Source organism: Cucurbita moschata, unplaced genomic scaffold (assembly GCF_002738365.1).
Source record: "Cucurbita moschata cultivar Rifu unplaced genomic scaffold, Cmos_1.0 Cmo_Scf00006, whole genome shotgun sequence".
NCBI lineage: Eukaryota > Viridiplantae > Streptophyta > Magnoliopsida > Cucurbitales > Cucurbitaceae > Cucurbita > Cucurbita moschata.
Window position 1 is genome coordinate 396,351 of NW_019268522.1, and position 17,985 is coordinate 414,335.

At 35.7% G+C, this 17,985-nt stretch overlaps 3 protein-coding genes and 1 long non-coding RNA gene across 7 annotated transcripts; 3 read left to right on the top strand and 1 right to left on the bottom strand.

Annotated features, from left to right (window-relative positions):
- Positions 1-1,493: 1,493 nt before the first annotated feature.
- LOC111444401 lies at positions 1,494-5,251 on the top strand. Of its 3 annotated transcripts, none has more exons than XM_023082495.1 (5): positions 1,494-1,758; positions 1,888-3,686; positions 3,889-4,000; positions 4,677-4,853; positions 4,975-5,251. In XM_023082495.1, the coding sequence occupies exons 2-5, from the start codon at positions 2,025-2,027 to the stop codon at positions 5,193-5,195; spliced, it is 2,172 nt and encodes a 723-aa protein (XP_022938263.1). In that variant the 5' UTR covers positions 1,494-1,758; positions 1,888-2,024; the 3' UTR covers positions 5,196-5,251. The 3 variants fall into 3 exon arrangements, with proteins under 3 accessions (XP_022938263.1, XP_022938262.1, XP_022938261.1); XM_023082494.1 differs by having other exon boundaries at positions 1,494-1,731; XM_023082493.1 differs by having other exon boundaries at positions 1,494-3,686.
- On the bottom strand, positions 4,406-5,220 carry LOC111444409. The gene is made up of 2 exons (XR_002710695.1): positions 4,964-5,220; positions 4,406-4,864 (listed from the first exon to the last, which is right to left on the bottom strand). It is a non-coding gene; the product is annotated as an uncharacterized LOC111444409 (long non-coding RNA).
- A 1,268-nt stretch (positions 5,252-6,519) lies between the features above and the next one.
- Positions 6,520-11,983, top strand: LOC111444405 (protein CONTINUOUS VASCULAR RING 1-like). The gene is made up of 7 exons (XM_023082498.1): positions 6,520-7,042; positions 7,452-7,504; positions 8,974-9,083; positions 9,858-10,025; positions 10,104-10,201; positions 10,660-10,786; positions 11,569-11,983. The coding sequence occupies exons 1-7, from the start codon at positions 6,905-6,907 to the stop codon at positions 11,637-11,639; spliced, it is 765 nt and encodes a 254-aa protein (XP_022938266.1). The 5' UTR covers positions 6,520-6,904; the 3' UTR covers positions 11,640-11,983.
- Positions 11,984-12,957: 974 nt separating this feature from the next.
- LOC111444406 (protein SYM1-like) lies at positions 12,958-16,741 on the top strand. 2 transcript variants are annotated; one of them, XM_023082501.1, is made up of 3 exons: positions 12,958-13,283; positions 14,817-14,907; positions 16,143-16,741. In XM_023082501.1, exons 1-3 carry the CDS (start codon positions 13,148-13,150, stop codon positions 16,534-16,536), a joined length of 621 nt encoding a protein of 206 aa, XP_022938269.1. In that variant the 5' UTR covers positions 12,958-13,147; the 3' UTR covers positions 16,537-16,741. The 2 variants fall into 2 exon arrangements, with proteins under 2 accessions (XP_022938269.1, XP_022938268.1); XM_023082500.1 differs by having other exon boundaries at positions 12,959-13,283; positions 14,813-14,907.
- Positions 16,742-17,985: the final 1,244 nt, after the last annotated feature.

Here is a 17,985-nt window from a genome sequence, read left to right on the forward strand (position 1 = left end):
AAATATTTACACTAAGTTCAAATGCAAATAGATTCTTTAATAAAAAAGATTAAAAAAAATTCTAAAGAAATAGATTCGATTTTTCATCATTTTTTTTAAGGGGATACCATTTGCAATTTGTCAACTATATATATATCATCAAGAAATCATCGAGTCACAGATTAGACCGCAGCTAACGAACACGAAACAAAAATTATAAAGAAGTCCGAGCATTCTCAGTTCTACAACAACCAACATTTATATAGATATATAGATAAATATATACTAATCATCAAGAAATCATCGAGTCACAAATTAGACCACGGCTAATGAACACGTAACAAAAATTATAACGAAGCCCGAGTATTCTCAGTTCTACATTGACCAACATTTTATAACACCGACATGAAAACTATAAATTTTTTTAAAAAAATTCAATCATTAAATTATATTGATTCCAAGTGACCATTGTTTTCGTAGATGTTACAAACATGAAGTCTAGCGCTAAATGATAATTGTAATGAAATTTTCAAATTTGAAGATTCTAACCTGAAATTGAATGTCATCCGAAGGGCAAAAGAAGAAGCGGTGAAATTTAATGCATTTATGAGAGGCAGCAAAAGTAATATATATATATATATATATATATATATATATATATAATATGTAAACCCTTCACTATGCCTTAGTTTCCAAGAATCATGTGAATGCACTTAAACATAGAGCTCCTTCAATTAATTATATATAATAAATTGCTTTTAAAAAGTAATTAATGTGCTCACTCAAATTCATAAAATCTATATATATTTTTTTAAATGTTACTGTTAACTTCAAACTAGCATTAAACACTAATTATAAGTAAAATCATATTTTAACCTACTAATCTTCACCATTCCTTCTATTTTTTAGTTAAAATAGAGATACCAGTCAGAATTTAAAAAAAAAAAATGTAAGTGGTAACATTTTTCCATGATTAAAGATTTAAAACAAGCTCTCGAAAAAATCCTCTCAAAACCAACTCTAATCACGTGATTAGAGGGGGAAGGTTTCCTTTATTATCACTAATTGTGAGATGAATTGAATTCTTAATTACAATTCTCTCTTTAAGATCTCACATCTATTGGAGAGGGTAATGAGTGCCAGCGAGACGTTGGCCCCGAATGGAATGGATTGTAAGATCTTACATCGATCGGAGATAAGAACATAATATTCTTTAAAAGATGTCTTTTAAAACTGTGAAGTTGACAGTAATATGTAACGGATTGAAGCTAACCATATTTGTAAGCGATTGGCTGGCTTGGGCTGTTATACCAGGTTTATGTTATACCAGGTTTATGTTTAGGTTTGAGAAGAGCAAACCTTTCTAGTTTGAGTTTCGAAAGTAATTGTTGGCTAAAAATGGGCCAAACATTCTAAGACAGCTCTGAAAAATATAGCAAGGCAATGAATAAATCCAACCAACATGACTTAAAGAAGTTTCCCTTAAGAGAAGATTCAGCTTTTTCTTGCTTTTACTGATAACAGGCTTTGCTTCAACAATATTCTGGAAATGGGTAGGACCCAAACAAGAGCAGCATTAATGACAGTTTCAAGTTTCTCTAAGAATATGAGGTTTGGTTTCATAGGATCCTCACAAAACCAAAGGAAAAAAGCTCCAAAGCTCACTCTTCTTTCTTTGTCCATAAGTCAAAGCAATCAACTGCTCTGCTATGCTTTGATTCGTTTCTTTGGATTCAGCGCTCTGTTTTGAAGGTAACATCTCTGTCAAACTTCTTTCAGGTATCTACCCGTCTTTCTTTATTGGATTCAGCACTCTGATTGAAGATATATGTCTTAACTAATTAAGCTACGCTTAAAATAACCTTATATCCCTTTAATTGCCTTCACCTTTTTGGTTTTTGTTTTTAGTCCCATATCTCTATTCCCTTTTGCCTATGGGTTTGGTCGATGGCGGGTGGAAGGGCCCTTGCTCAACGGATAAAAGTTACTAACGGGAGCTGCTGATTATGCTCTGCCAATGTATATGAGATCTCAATCAATACGATATGCCTCAGGAAAGTCTAAGATCAAGAATTTACAGATCATTTATAACTTGTAACGATCCGAAAGGCATAGTTGATAAAAGCAGTATCAGAATAAAGAAAGTTGTTCTATCAGAAATGGATAAGAAAACCAAAAGCCGGACAGCTAGGAAGAACTTTTACGAATTTTCGGACTGTAAGTTACCAAGAGAGGAAACAACCATCAAAGAAGTTGTGGATGAATTGAGCAGTTCATCATCATCACAACTCATGGAAGTGTCCAGAGAAGCTCAGAAGCTGAACCGGACAATTGTTTTGTGGTCCAATGGTATGAAATATAATAGCCAATCTGAACAAATTGCAAGAGATTTGTTTGAAGGAGCTATTGATTTGCAGCAGTCCTTGGTCATTCTAGGGAAATTGCAGGAAACTTCAAGGTACATGACTCAGGTGAAGAAAAATGAATGCATAGAAAAGAGGACAAGTGGAAACATGGGCATGGAGAGAACATGTTTCAACCGAAATGAACTTCATAAACCTCGGCTTTCGGCTGATTATTCTTATGGAGATGGTGCTAAGGAACTCAAGAAGACGATCCGAGATCGCCTTGCTAGACAACTCTTATTTTCAAATACAACGAATATGGCCGAACGAATCGGTTTTCCTGAAAGTGGTATGGAAAACTCAGCTTCAGATTTTGCATCCACAAGCTCTGGACAATCTTCAATGGTGTACAACACTGCTCGAAATCCCACAAAGAAGGGTCGTGGAAAAAATCTGATAGCAAAGCGAAAGGATCTAGAACTTCAACCAAAGCAAATGCATGAAACTTTAGGCAGACATTTACCTAGTGAAAAGATTTTAGATCTCCAAAGGTCTAAGTTTAGCAATGAAATGGTCGAGACAAAGAAGTCGAAGGCAGTTACACACAAGATAGGGAAGAGAACCACAGAATCAAATCTTGACACTCATCAATTCAAAGGCATTCTTAAGCATTCTGCAAAGGAAGTGGATGACTATTTCAATTATTCCAGCTACAGGCATTCAAGAGAAGAGTTAACCCATACTGCCCCGCCAATTGTACTTCTAAAACCTCTTCGTGTTTCACAAGCTGAATGGGAGGAAAGACAAGCACGGGTATTCGAGGAAGACGAAGCTTTGAACAAAAAAAAGTTCATGAAACTGAAGATGAAAGAAAAGCATCCTCAGCAAAGGAATAGCAATAAGGCAGAAGTATTAAGTTCCAAAAGAGTGCTTGGGTCAATAGGGGCAGAAGAGACTGCAATCTCAAGGATAAATCACAGAAAAGAAGCTCAAAACCCAAAAGAACATAATAGGAATCCAAAAGAATGTATCAATGTCATCAAGCCCAAAAAAAGGATTTCACATATTCCACTCGATCAAAATCGCCCGAGGAAAGAAGCAATTGATAGGAAAGTTCTTGAATCACAGAAAGACATTGTAGCTAGAAAAAATCCACTTTCGCAAGCTAAGATTGTACCAAAGTTTCAAGATCAAGTGCATGGATCCCTTGGCAAACTTCAACGTAAACTAAATGCTACGAGGGAACATGTCCCTCGGGACTCAACTCCTACATCAAACACTGCCTTTGAGTGCAGCCGATTCAGCACGAATCAAGCAATTGCAGAAAAGGTCATCAACGAGGTTTCGGTACAGAAACCAGAGGTAAGTCCAAAAACTATTTATAGAGTTTCTTATATTCCCATGCTTTCATATGCCTTTTCCTGTTTCCTGTTCTTATTTTGGAAGAAGGTACTGCAGCATGAATGCAGAAATTGATAAGTTACAAGCTCGGAAAATTTGATTGGAGATGAGTACGAGAATTTCGGCATGGGAAATCAAAACTAATGAAAATTTCTTTCTGCAGGCCATTAACTTTGGTAGCAAAAGCAATGTTAAGAAGCCTGATAAAACATATTCTCCAGCCTCTTTACCAAATATGAAGGAACAAGGCGGTAGCTCCAGACATCAAACATGTGGTAAATCTCCTAAGTAATATAACTAGAACAGTCAGAGCAGAAAACTCATAGTTTGCTATGATTACAAATGCAAGTCAAACTAAGATCTGCATTAAAATCTCAGAATATTTTAGTTTATATGAACTTAAAGCATTTAGGATATGAAAATTTCTGGTTTCAAAATGATCCAAAAGTATCTACAATTACAGTAACTAATAAATGTCATCGAAATTCGCATGGAAAAAACTCAATGGGCTTATTGATAGAACTTAGATAATCTAGAACTAGCATAACTAATATTGAGAGTAGAAATATTATATGTCTAGAGATATATAAACATCATAATGTAACATTTTGATCCTGTGTCATCCGAAATAAATTCTAATAATGCATACAACTTGCAACATTTATTGTTTTTGTTAATAATAGAGGGAAGAAAGTCTTTATTGATGCAGGAATAAGACAACAAATAATTATGTCGATGACACAGAAAGTATAATCATCCGAATTTTCAGTCAACAACATATAATTGAGGCTTCAATTCTAAATCAAGAAGGATGAAGTTCTTCAGTCCTATCTAGATATGTTTAATCAGCTGCTGTTCTTCTGTCTATTCTCAGTATCTGAGACGTGGTATAATTTTACGCATGCTTTCTTTGTTGAGATCAAAATTTTCATGAATTCTTTCCACGTACAGAGTACAGTAGTGATAGCCAAAGTTCTCTCATTCACGCATGCTGCACAACAGAAAGCTCGAAGTACATAGACAATGAAAGATCAGTTACCAAACCTGGAACTACACCGAAATGTCCGATGTCGAGCAATCCGTCGCCTTCCAATCGCGCGAATGAGCTCTTCCGTCTTAATGCTAATGGTATGAACATTCTGCATTAATTTTGCAACCATAAACTTGCTCTGACTAGTTTTATTTCGCCTGACCAACAAATTAAAAAATCAATGAAGATTAGTCGGTTGTTTGCTTACATCAAATGCAGGGAGATCGAGATTGTGGATCTCGCCGGAGGAATCGCCGCCGACTGCCAGTGACGGCATGGAATCTTTAAGAAATTACAGAAAAATCAATGGAGTGACAAACGGAATTTTAGGCTTGCGCTGGTGGTGGCCGATTCGAGAATCAATGAATGAGGCAGAAGATGTTGTTGAAGATGTGGAAGAGAGGATATTGGTTGGATTGATTCAGGAGGTCTTCGCCTGATCAATTGTTCTTCATCTTCCATTTTTTTTTTTTCAATTTTGAGATACTTATATCAAATTATATAATAAAATGTTGTATTTTTTTTTGCCCCTATTTATTTTAATATTTAATGTTAAAATCTTTATTACATATTTTTGAACAAATTGTCAGTGGTTTAGTCACTTTTATTAGGGGAGGGTTTCATATATTTGTTATCCTCTCCAACAAATATCGGATCTCACAATCCACTCCATTGGGCCCAACGTCTTCTTTGGCACACTGCAATGAATGTTTCATTCTCCTCTCCAATCGGTGTAGGACCTCACAATCCACTCTTTTGGGGCAGCGTCCTCGCTGGCATATCGCTCGGTATCTAACTCTGATACCATTTATAATAGCCCAAGCTCACTGTTAGCAGATATTGCATGTTTTAGCTCGTTACGTATCGCCGTCAACCTCACAATTTTAAAACATGTCTGTGAGGAAGAGATTTTCACACCCTTATAAAAAATGTTTCGTTTCCCTCTCCAACTAATGTGAGATCTAACACTATTAGGCACATGAAATTCTAGGTAAGTGTTCACTATGGCTCGAATCCATTATTTTTAAGTCCTTTATTTTTTTATATGTTCGTATTTTACCATTCGGTCAATCTATGTGGTTCGGGACAGTCAATTATTAAATATCGAGCAGTGTAGACTCATTCTACTAAAACACGCCTCTACTCGAGTATTTTCAAGCTGATGGGTTCGTGACATGACTTAATCTCTTTGGTTTTCTATTAGCTTACGTAACTATAAGGTAGAATTCAAGTCGATACGGTCCCTTTAAGAAGAGTGTAATACCCCTACTAAAAGGCGAGTGTTGGAATGAGAAGGCTCCCGAGATGGATATCTACGGATGATCCGATCAGTCTCATGATGAAAGAACTGGACAATTCTATTTGGGATGGGACAGCAACATATTGGACTATTCAATTAGTTAAAGATTTGAATAGTAACTTTATTTTTTGAAGGATCTTGTTTATTGAATTGTGAGTATGTTTTATTTATTTATTATTAACTTATTAATTATTTTTTAAAATTTAAATATGAGGAAATATTAGATTCACCTGAGTTAAAAGGTTTAAAATTGAAATTAAAAAATAGTTTTATTTATTAAATTTCACTAATATTTGTTTTATTTTATTATTTTTGGAAAATGGAGGTTGAAATCAAGGGTGTACAGGTGGAGACATCTCATTTGTAAACTGCAATATTGATAAATATTGATATTTATTTAGAAAGAAAATGGATTTAATTTAATTTAATTTAAGCTATTTTCTTTTCTTCAAAGGAGGAGAGAAATTAATTGACAGCTGACACAAACTACTTCTCGACAGCTGAATTCTGTTCCCAAACATCAACAACTGAGCAAATTTCAAATCCAGCAATGCCAATTCGTTCTTCCATCAAGGATTTTTCCACTGTTTGTTTCAATTTGATTCAATTCTTGAATCCCACTTTCCACTTCATTCATTCAATTTGATTCCAAGTTTCGAATCCGAAAAAGCTACAGGATTAACAAGCAACCAATATTGTGGAAGAAGATCTCGAAAAGTTCTTGTCCATCTGCAAATTTCCTTTCTGTAGCTTAATCTCCTGTTTTGACACTGTTCATAGCGCTTTTTTGGAGGGGAATAGGGTTAGGGTTTCTGAAAATAAGGGTGTTGCTCTGCTAGTGTGGTGGTCATGGATGAAGAGAAATCGGCTATTGCCATGTCGAGCAGAGATCGGGAGCTTCTCATTCCGGTTGCGGAGTCCGCCATTGATGAGTCATCCTCAAAACCTTCGTCATCCTCGTCATCGTCTCATCATTCTGGCAGAGAGGTATGATTTTGGCTCGCTTTGCTTTGATTATAACTGGTGATTTGATTCGCCGAGAACGTTGAGTCTATGATTCTGTAAATTTTCTGTGGATTTTCTAGTGTCAGAGTGAAGCATATGCATGCTTTTTCACACAATTTTCCGGTCGTACTAATTCTTGACCGATTCAATTAAGAATTTGGTGTATTTTTCTTGCCCTAGAACCTGGTTTGGGGAATTTGATTGATGTTGGTTCTGTTTGAATTCGTAGCAGCAATTGAATATTTGAAATTAACATTAGCTTTCAGCATGTTCTTCGTAATTGGAATATTCATTAGGCCAATTTGTGTATATTAGATTTTATGCTTTCTCGTGGCAATGGATTTTCCTTTCTTATAATCTTCCTGACCAGTCTATTTAATATTGCTTTTAGACATTTTACAAGGTTGTTAGAAGCTGGGCCTCAAAGAAGTTCATGACTGGATGGTGAGCTCTTCTTTCTCTTTGATCGATTTCATGTTCGGTATCTCGATATGTATTGAACAGGATCATCCCATGTATTGCATACATTTCGACTGTCTGTTAGATATCCTTGAAACCAGTTTTCTGGGCATGTCATTTCATTGTTTTTATACCTCTGTCATAACTCACAGCTATAGCATTATGATGGTATGCAGCCATAATATCAGTCGATGAACGTAATCGTCTCAGTATAAATTTATTTTACTAATTTTTCATGTACGTTACCTGGTTTTTAACCTAACTAATATTCCTACTATTTGGTTGTTGGTTGATTCTTTAAACAATTTAATGCCTTAGAAATTAGATTTTGGTACTATTTAGTTTATGCTTTCCAAATTTCTGGTTACAAGTTATAGTATACTGTGCTTTAGGAGTCGATCAAGTGTAATGATACTCCTTTGAATAATTGAAGGCATAAGAGGGAGGATCTCCATGTTTCTGGAAAGTCTCTGGAAAGTCATAACATTTAGAATGCATTATGTGAGATTCCACGTTGGTTGGGGAGGAGAACTAAGCATTATTTATAAGGGTGTGAAATTTCTCCCTAGCAGATGCGTTTTTTTTTAAAAACCTTGAGGGGAAGCCCAAAGAAGACAATATCTGCTAGCGGAGGACTTGGGCCGTTACATTGGTATCTAAGCCAGACACCAGACAATGTGCCAGCGATGAGGCTAAGCTCTGAAGGGGGGTGGACACATGGTGATGTGCCAACACCCGAAGGGGGTGGATTGGGGGGTCCCACATCTCTTGGAGAAGGGAACGAGTGTCAGCGAAGATGCTTGGCCCTGAAAGAGTGTGGATTATGAGATCTCACATCGGTTGGGGAGGAGAATGAAGTATTCTTTATAAGGGTGTGGAAACCTCTCCCTAGCAGACACGTTTTAAAAACCTTGAGGGGAAACCCGAATGGAAAAGCTCCAAGAGGACAATATCTGCTAACGGTGGACTTGGGCTATTACACATTATGTGCTGGTTAGTGGAGAGAACATGAGCCATTTCTCCTTAATTCCCTCTTTGCCTTATCTCAATTGGCAGTGCAAATAATATCTGCCTTTCGACAATCTTAATGCCCTGTAGAGGTTTACCTTGTTTATTGTTTATTAACTAATGTTACCTTAAGGCTTATAATAAATGTTTTAGTGGTGCGCTGTTTAATGACTAAAGTGTGTCTATAGACATTGAATGATTGGTTAGTTCTATTACTAATTCGTTGATTAAATTTTATGCCAAAATCTTGCTCTTGATAATGGTAGTGGAAATGAATGGTCATTTCTAGTACTGCTTTAGTTTCTAGTTATTGTTTTCTTGCGATTTCAACTAATCATGCCTAGTTCCAACTTCTTTCCACTCTGTAGTTTAAATATTGTTGTATTCTACTGTTTATTTCTGCATGAAATTTGCTACACTGTTCTATAACAAAATGCTTTCTGCAGTGTTATCCTGTTCCCCTTAGCAATTACGTTCTATGTAACGTGGTGGTTTATTCGTTTTGTGGATGGATTCTTCTCTCCAATCTATGCACATCTTGGAATTAATATCTTTGGTAAGCCATTATTTCATCTTTTCTTCTCCTATTTTCCTCTGATATTTATTTTACATGTTATGTACACTAACTTGTGGTGGGTTGCACTTCATGTCTGGAGATTTTCCCTTGCTGGTTTCCTTCCTCGCACACCGTATAGGATAATTAGTGCAGTCCATTTGTCACATTGTGCTTGACAGATTAGATTCTTACCTTGCTGATTGACTATGGTTATTTGGTTAATCTTGCAAATATTCCTAACAAGTAACTACTACTCTTGAGATGTACTCTGCTGATAGCCTTGGTGTTAAGAGTTTGGAATGTTTTGAGATGTTTTGAGATGTTTTTCAAGGTCCTAGGTTCAAGCCCCTCTGTAAAAAGCTTAATTTAAAACCTTTGTTGTCTATTGGAGCTAATCTTCTAGTGGGCAAAGCCTTTATGGAAATGGGTCAGGGCAGATTATGAGCACAATAACAGGAGTGAGCCCCCAACTCCCTAATGATTCGAAAACCGTGTTAAGATGTTAGGAATTAAGCTGAATTTTTGTATCAGATACATCTCAGGAGATGACTGCGATCCTTGACCCTTCTCGTTCGCAAAAAATCACAAATTGACATAATATTTAAGATAAGTTGATGGATTCATGAACATGTAAAATGACTGCTTTCTGATTCTTTCACGTTTTCATGAATGATAGGACTTGATCTCCTCGAGACACGCCTCATTAGTATTATGTGTTTCTTTTGATTCAAGTTGTCTTTACCGTGTTTTTTTCGCTTTTCATATCTTGAATAGGTCTTGGATTTGTGACTTCCATTACATTCATCTTCGTGGTTGGTGTGTTCATGTCATCTTGGTTGGGAGCATCTGTCCTTGGTCTTGGGGAGTGGTTTATCAAGAGGATGCCATTTGTCCGTCATATCTACAATGCTTCTAAGCAAATTAGTTCTGCAATATCATCTGGTGGGTCCTGATTATTTTTCATTGCTCTTAGTTGGTTGCTTGGGTTCTGTTAGCTAATTATTTTATTTTTACTATCAGACCAAAACTCACAGGCCTTCAAGGAAGTAGCTATCATAAGACATCCTCGTATCGGTGAATATGCGTTTGGGTTCATCACTTCGGCCGTAGTCCTCCAGGTAAATTGAGAGCTACTCCGACACTTTGTAGGTTGAATCAATTAAAGCTATAAACTTTCGTAAGTCGATCAATTTAGATCTTTTGTTAGTGATTTATAACTATGTTGGCTTGATTCCATTCAAAGTTACTCAAAATCTCTCTCGTTTTTTTTTTCAATGAAAGCTCGGTTTCTCACCTAAATAGAATTAGTGTTATCCCAACATTTGACTGAAGTAATGAGAAAAGTTATCTACTTGATATCATCATTCCCTTTAATATAGTGTTGATCTCTAAATTTAAAGGACTCTCATTCACTAATTGACATGGTTATGAGTTTGGAGTTTTAATTGATTCAACTTGCAAAATTTATAGACATAAATTGATTATCTGGGAGCTTCTTGAGCAGCCATGCTGATTTGCTTACCCTTCCCATCTGAGTATTTTACTTGACTATCTGACCCCATCTTTCTTGTGGCAGAGCTATTCTGGGGAGGAAGAGCTATGCTGTGTCTATGTCCCCACAAATCATCTCTATATCGGCGACATTTTTCTCGTTCATACCAAGGATGTTATTAGACCAAATTTATCAGTTCGAGAAGGAATTGGTGAGGTTTTTTTTTTTTGTTTTTCTTTCTCACTTATTGCATAAATTGCCCAATTAGAAATGCTACCAGTGTCGTGCCTCGTAACTGAACTGGACCGTGACTTCCAAGACTTCGTAAAGTTGGCACTCTCAATTACATCGTAGTTCAATGTTTGTGAGATCCCAACATCGGTTGTGGAGGAGAACGAAACATTCTTTATAAGGGTGTGGAAACCTCTCCTTAGTAGATGCGTTTTAAAAACCTCGAGGGGAAGCCCGAAAGGGAAACCCAAAGAGGACAATATCTGCTAGCGGTAGGCTTGAGTTGTTACAAATAGTATCAGAGCTAGACACCGGGTGATGCGCCAGCGAGGAGGTTGAGCCCCGGAGAGGGGGGTGGTCACGGGCGGTGTGTTAGCAAGGACGCTGGACTCCGAAGGGGGGTGGATTGTCAGATCCCACATCGGTTGGGGAGGAGAACAAAACATTCTTTATAAGGGTGTGGAAACCTCTCCTTAGTAGATGCGTTTTAAAAACTTTGAGGGGAAGCCCGAAAGGGAAAGCTCAAAGAGGACAATATCTATTAGCGGCGAGCTTGGGGTTAGGCTGATACAATGTTGTTATTGTGTGGCCCGAGCAAGTTCTCTTAGACATAGTATTGGCATAGGTTAGACAAGTGATTGCTGCAATAAAATTGACATATTGATGGAAAAAGAAAGCTGAAATGCTATTTTTATGTGGTGGACCATATTCTCACTGGAGATCAATCATAAATTCTTCATTATTTTTGCGATTTCATTGCAGAAATCGTCGTCTCTGGAGGAATGTCGATGCCCCAGATACTTTCGACGATAAACTCGGAGATTGTTCCCTAGACAGAAGTAGACTTAAGAGAAGCTAAAAAAGGGGATGCTAGGTGCAGCACTTGTTTATGTTCTTCTTCGCCTTCGGATTGGAACGGGGCACGCTGCAACGATCATCATCGGGGTAAGTGCAAGGCCGAGATTGTTGCATCCCAGTGGTTGGTTTCTTTGCAGTGTGATTTGTGAACTGAGTTGTGTTGTTAGTTTATATCATTCTGATAGTTCAATATATATAGTTCAGTTTATATGATGTGGTGTTTGGGACTTTTGGAGGGTTGGATTACTTTATCCTTGGTTACTCTTTTACCACTAAAATCACTTCATTTATATATTCATTCATGAAATAGTTGTACAGTCCATCTGAACGATTCATAAAAATTTCATTCTTAACATAATTTCTTGTTCATTTTATGTGTTGGGCTTTGCTTCTTGCTTCTTTTACCTGCTATATATATATATGTGTGTGTATATATATATATATATATTCACTTATGAAATTCCAATTTTTAAAAAATTGTACAAGAAAAAGGGGAGGCAATTTTAAGCATATTGGATGGTAAAAGAAAAAAAAAAAGAATTTTAAAATATTGTACAAACTTGGAATTTGAACTAAATTTTGAAAAGAACAAAATTTAGTCCTAAAAGGATTATCGTTCAATTTAAACAATTTCCAATTTTAAAAGTTTCCCTTTTTATTCAATTTGAACTATAACTGGAAATGTTAAATTAACATTAGAGAAAAAAAATGCCAACTTAAAATAATATATATATATATATATATATATATAAAGAAAATTTTAATATATTGTTTAAAATTGTACAATAAAAAAATATTTTAATGATTTATATATATATATATATATATATAATTTTAATATATTGTTTAAAATTGGACAATAAGAAAATATTTTAAGGATTGGAATGGTAGTTTTGTATAAGCTTTGTGTTCGAGATAAGAGATTCAAATTAACATACCTATTTTTATTTAAAAAAATATTTAAATAATTTTATACACTCCACAATGGTACAATATTGTCCACTTTGATTGTGAGCTCTCGTGATGTTGCTTTGGGCTTTTAAAATTTAAAAATTTTTAAAAATTTAATGAAACTTTTAATGATGATGGAAAGTTAATGAAACTTTTAAAAATTTAAAAATATTTTTAAAATAAAATAATAAAAATATTTTTTAAAATTTAAAATATTAATGAAATATTTAAAAGTTTGTAAGAATATTTTAAAAATAAATTAGAAAATTGAGGAAATTTTTTGTTTAATTTAGAATAAGAATATTTTTTTAAAGACAAGGAAATAAAAATAAATCCAGGAGAAATGACCTTTAGAAGAAAGCCGGATGAGGACTGACTGCCAAAAACTCGATGCCGTCAAAGCGGCAGTGAAATTTGGAGGCATGGTTCCTTCTTCTTTCCCCTTTTCTATTCTCAACCTCACCCATTTCTTCATCTTCTTCTTCAATTCATCCTCTCTGTGAATCCCTTTCGCCATGTTCAGGCTCTGGAAATGGTATCAGAACTGTCTCACCTTCCATCCGGTGAAAACCCAAGTCATCAGCTCCGGCTTTTTATGGGGCACTGGCGACATTGCCGCCCAATATATTACTCAATCCGCCGCCAAAAACCGTCTTCTTCAAACTTATGTGAGCATCAATCCCTTCGTTTTCTGTTTGTTTCTTACTGTAATTTAATGAGGTTATCTTTCTTGATTCCTTCTTTGAGCTGGTGGATTCTCTTTAATTCATCGGAATTTTCTTGTTCGCATGAATTTCTCTTGTTCTTGGCTTGTTTTCGGCTTGATTTGAGTTGAAGAGATGGACTATTTCGTTTTCTTGTTTTTGCTATCAGATGATGGCGCATTTGCTATTTCGCCGTTTGATTCTCAGTCGAAGCTTTTAGCGATTCTTTAGTTTTGATCGAGATTCCGCTCGTATAGAGTTTGAAATTGCCTCAAGTTTCGGGGATCTCTGCTTTGTAGAATCAATCAGCCAAAAGTACAAGGGTTTTCGGTCATGTGTATGTTGATTCTGTATCTTGATTGCATCCCCAGGTCAATGGTCTTTTCATACCTTCAGTGCATTATGAAGTCTCCTTATTAATTGAAATTGGGCTTTGCATGTCTAAATCTCTATGAAGGATACTTGTTCTCAGTTTTTTGACAATTTTTTATAGTAGAATTTATGCGTACAATGTAGATTCTTCCAGTATTAGAGACTTTAGGGGAGTTTGGTATAGATTTTGGAATAGTGAAAAATGTATCTAGCCAATTCAAGACATTGTTCATGTTTGTTTGTGGCGGTGTTTGGTCATATTGGATACTCTAAAAAACACTTAAAAGTACCAAAAAACCACTCTTCTTCATAGTTTGTTTGAAATTGCTTTCAACTTTGGAGACTACTTTTTACATTAGAAATCCCAGAGCATGTGTGAGATCCCATATTGGTTGGGGAAGGGAACGAAACATTTCTTATAAGGGTGTGGAAACCTCTTCCTAACAGACGCGTTTTAAAATCGTGAGGCTGGCGGCGATACGTAATGGGCTAAAGCGGACAATATCGGCTAACGGTGGGTTTGGGTTGTTACAGCATGTGTCTGAATTAATTTATGTTTCTGAAGACTTGGATTGTATATTGTTGAATTATCCCTATTGGTGGAACCTCCATAAGCTCAAGCTTTTGTAGACCCATCATATAACAGTTTCTGAATTGTCAATTTCCTTGTTATTTCACTACCTTCTTGCCTACTCCTAGTTCAGATTTGGCATGATTATCTGTTTACTCTCAAATTTCAAACATTGCGATGTGTAAGTGAACCTGATATGCTGCTTTTCCGACCATACGGGGGTGATGATATGTGTTGTGTCGAGATACTTTGTTTGGTTGTTCCAGTTCAGACATTTAGCACGGACTGCAGTTCGCAGCTCTAAATTTGTAGTTAGGTTTTGTTAATCAGTGGGATCACTTGATAGATCATAAACCAGTCATCTATTTATTGGTTTATTTTCCTTTATTTTTTGCTTTTTTATTTCACCTCAGTCGTCTATGGTTTTCCTTTGAAGTTGTTGCGTGCCATGTGATGCTCTTCCTTCATTCTTTAATCTGAGTAACTTCTTGAACAGAGATTACGTATATATTATAACTGAACTGATTCCTACAATTATTGTTTTATGTAGCCAGATGCTGAAGAAGAGTTCAAAATCAACTGGAAACGTGTCGGTATCACAAGCATGTTTGGATTTGGCTTTGTTGGACCAGTCGGCCACATGTGGTTTGTTTCATTTATCTTTTCCCTATCCACTTTTTTCCATATCTATCATCTTTGTTACCAAATGGGAAGTGCCATCAGTATTGCTTGAATCATGATTTTTTTGACAAAAATTGAAATGCTTTATCTAACGACATCCTCATTTATAAGAATAAGCTACTATTATTCTGAACTTTGAGTTTGGTCCGGACATTTCTTTATCTTGGCATATATGTACCGTTGTTCAGAATCGGGTTTCGAGGCCACAAGATATGTAGAAGATTTGAACTAAGCTTGCTGATGAAAATTGGTTTGTCTAATTCAATCTCCGTTGTTCTCTATATAAGAGAAACAACTGGATAAGAGTCAATATTCACACCTTAAAACAATTAACAGCACGACGTTGTTCTCTAATTTAGATTCTTCTGTTGAGTGCAATAGTCAAGAGAAAATCGTCGGTTTAGACCTTTTTAGTATCATACCATTGCAAAATGTATTGAATTAATCGAAAATATTACGATTGCTCATAGAGTTATCTTAATAAGTCAACTTTTAAATGGATGATGTACCTAAGTTTCTTAATATTAAATACATTCTTATTATTTGGTTAGATTTCGTTCCATCTCTGGTTTTGATAATTTTGGATCCATGAAGTTTGGGTAGGATAGTCTGAAGCTGTATAGCTTGTCTGTGGCATGTACAAGATAATAGATTTTGAAGACACAAGTTTATTTAACATAAGAGTTTGGTTTGTCAATTTCTAATTTGTAAAAGTTAGCCGCTTGAATTTACGTTACCATTGGGTTGTGAGATCCCACATTAATTGGAGAGAGGAAAGAGTGCGAGCGAGGACGAGGTGGATTGTGAGATCTCACGTCAGTTGGAGAGGAGAGTGAAACATTCTTTATAAGGGTGTGGAAACCTCTCCCTAGCAGACACGTTTTAAAAACCTTGAGGGAAAGCTCGAAAGGGAAAGTCCAAAGAGGACAATATCTGCTAGCGGTGGGCTTGGGCCGCTACACTTATATTTTAAGAGAAGTAAGTTCATTTACCAAGTGTAGGTTTGACTTATTAATGTCGGGACAAACATAACGTGCACCGTTTGTTAACGTCGGGGATGCATTAACTTAACTCATGAGCTAAATGCCACTGCTAAAAAGTTGCCTCAGGTTGTAAAGTGCTATTTTCCATGGGAATGATTGAAATACTTGTCCATTATATTTGTACACAGATTTGTAAGAAATCTGATCCTTTGGCAGGTATGAAGGCTTGGACAGGTTTATAAGGCTAAGACTTCATCTCCAGCCAAAATCAGCCAAGTTTGTAGGGGCAAAACTGGCAATGGATGGTCTAATCTTCGGACCGATCGACTTAGTCGTCTTCTTCAGTTATATGGGACTTGCCAACGGCAAAGAAGTTTCTGAAGTGAAAGAAGACTTGAAGAGGGATTTCGTCCCGGCGTTTCTCTTGTCGGGTACGGTGTGGCCTATCATTCAGGTCGCAAACTTCCGATACGTCCCGGTGAGGTACCAACTCCTTTATGTTAACTTGTTCTGCTTGTTGGACAGTGCTTTTTTGTCATGGGTTGAGCAACAAAACAATGCTCCTTGGAAGCAATGGTTTACTTCTTTTAATCCTTTTAAAGAACGATGAGAAACTTTGAGAGCCATCTTCTCAGTCTTGTAAGCCTTCTTTTTCTTTCAATTCATCACATTGGACAGAGGAAAGCTGAATTGTTCCCTTTATAGACTGTAAAGATATTATAACCGACTTTTGTGCAATCTGTATGTGTTTCAATCAATCTATCATGTGCCCTCTTCTAATGAAATATTATATAGCCCATACATTGGCCTGTGAATTACCAACTTTGACCCTGTATTTCTTTAAAGGTTCGCACATTTATGTTCTATTTTAGTCTTTCTAATTATTATTATTGTTGTTATTAAATTATTATTTTTTTAAATAACTTTTAATTTTAGGATTCATTCAAAGCAGAGGGTCAAAATGGTATATTAACCTATAATTCTTCATTTTATTTTTATATTTTTAAAATTCAATTTTAATTCCTATGTTTATGTAAAGTTTTGTAAAATAATGGAAGAAGGGTGATTTTTTTGTAATTAAAATTTGATTAAATTAATAAAAATACTTCTAAATTTTATATTTGGTCTAAAAAAATATATTCTTAAATTTTTAAAATTTTTAAATTTTTTAATAATACTCTGAATTTTAAAACTTTATACAAACTTCTGTTAACTCTTAATCAAGTGATCGATGAAATTTATTTGAGAGGGGGGCTTCTCTTCACCAACGTAGACTAAAAGTTCTCTTCGAACCATGCTGGATAGTCTCCCATCACACGGCTCTCAAACCCAACCTGTGGTGAATCCCGGGAGACAAAGTCAGAGCGCTTGGACTCAACCAAAAACCTTCCCCTCAACCGATGTTCCCTTCCCTGATTTCACTGTAAACAAGGTGTGTCTCGAATCTCCCCCCCTCCCCTCCTCGAGTATATGCTTCAACAGGAATTAAACAAGGGTAGATTGATACAATAGAAACCTCTGGTAAAATGCCCACCCGTAACCCAGTAGATAAAGTATATTACATAGTCCGTTTTAGGGATTGGCGACTTACCCATTTAGTGAGTTTGGCACTGGACGTTCCAAAAATAGGGTACTATCGTGTCGAGTGAATTCAATAATAGACGTCTGTTGGCATTCCAGCCTTCCTTCTCCTTTCAGAGCTTACCCAAAAGAGAATCTAGTGTTTCTTGATCGTTTCTTTTTCTTTTACCTATTTAACTGATTTCACTGTAAACAAGAAAATAGATCGTTATTCAATCCTGAACCTGATTGGACAAGGAAAGACTCAACATTATTTTGTATTTAATAAGATTAAGAACATTAAAACGTGTCTATAATATCCTCTGAGAATTAAAGAAAGATGTAAAATATTTCTTTTTTTTTAATTTAGAAATCTATAATTATTCAAAAACTTTAAAGGATATAATAACATTACTTCAAAAGAAAAAAAAAATCCAAACATACCTCGTCATTATTCTGAAAAAGAATAAAAAAAAAAAAAAAAAAAAAAAAGAATAAT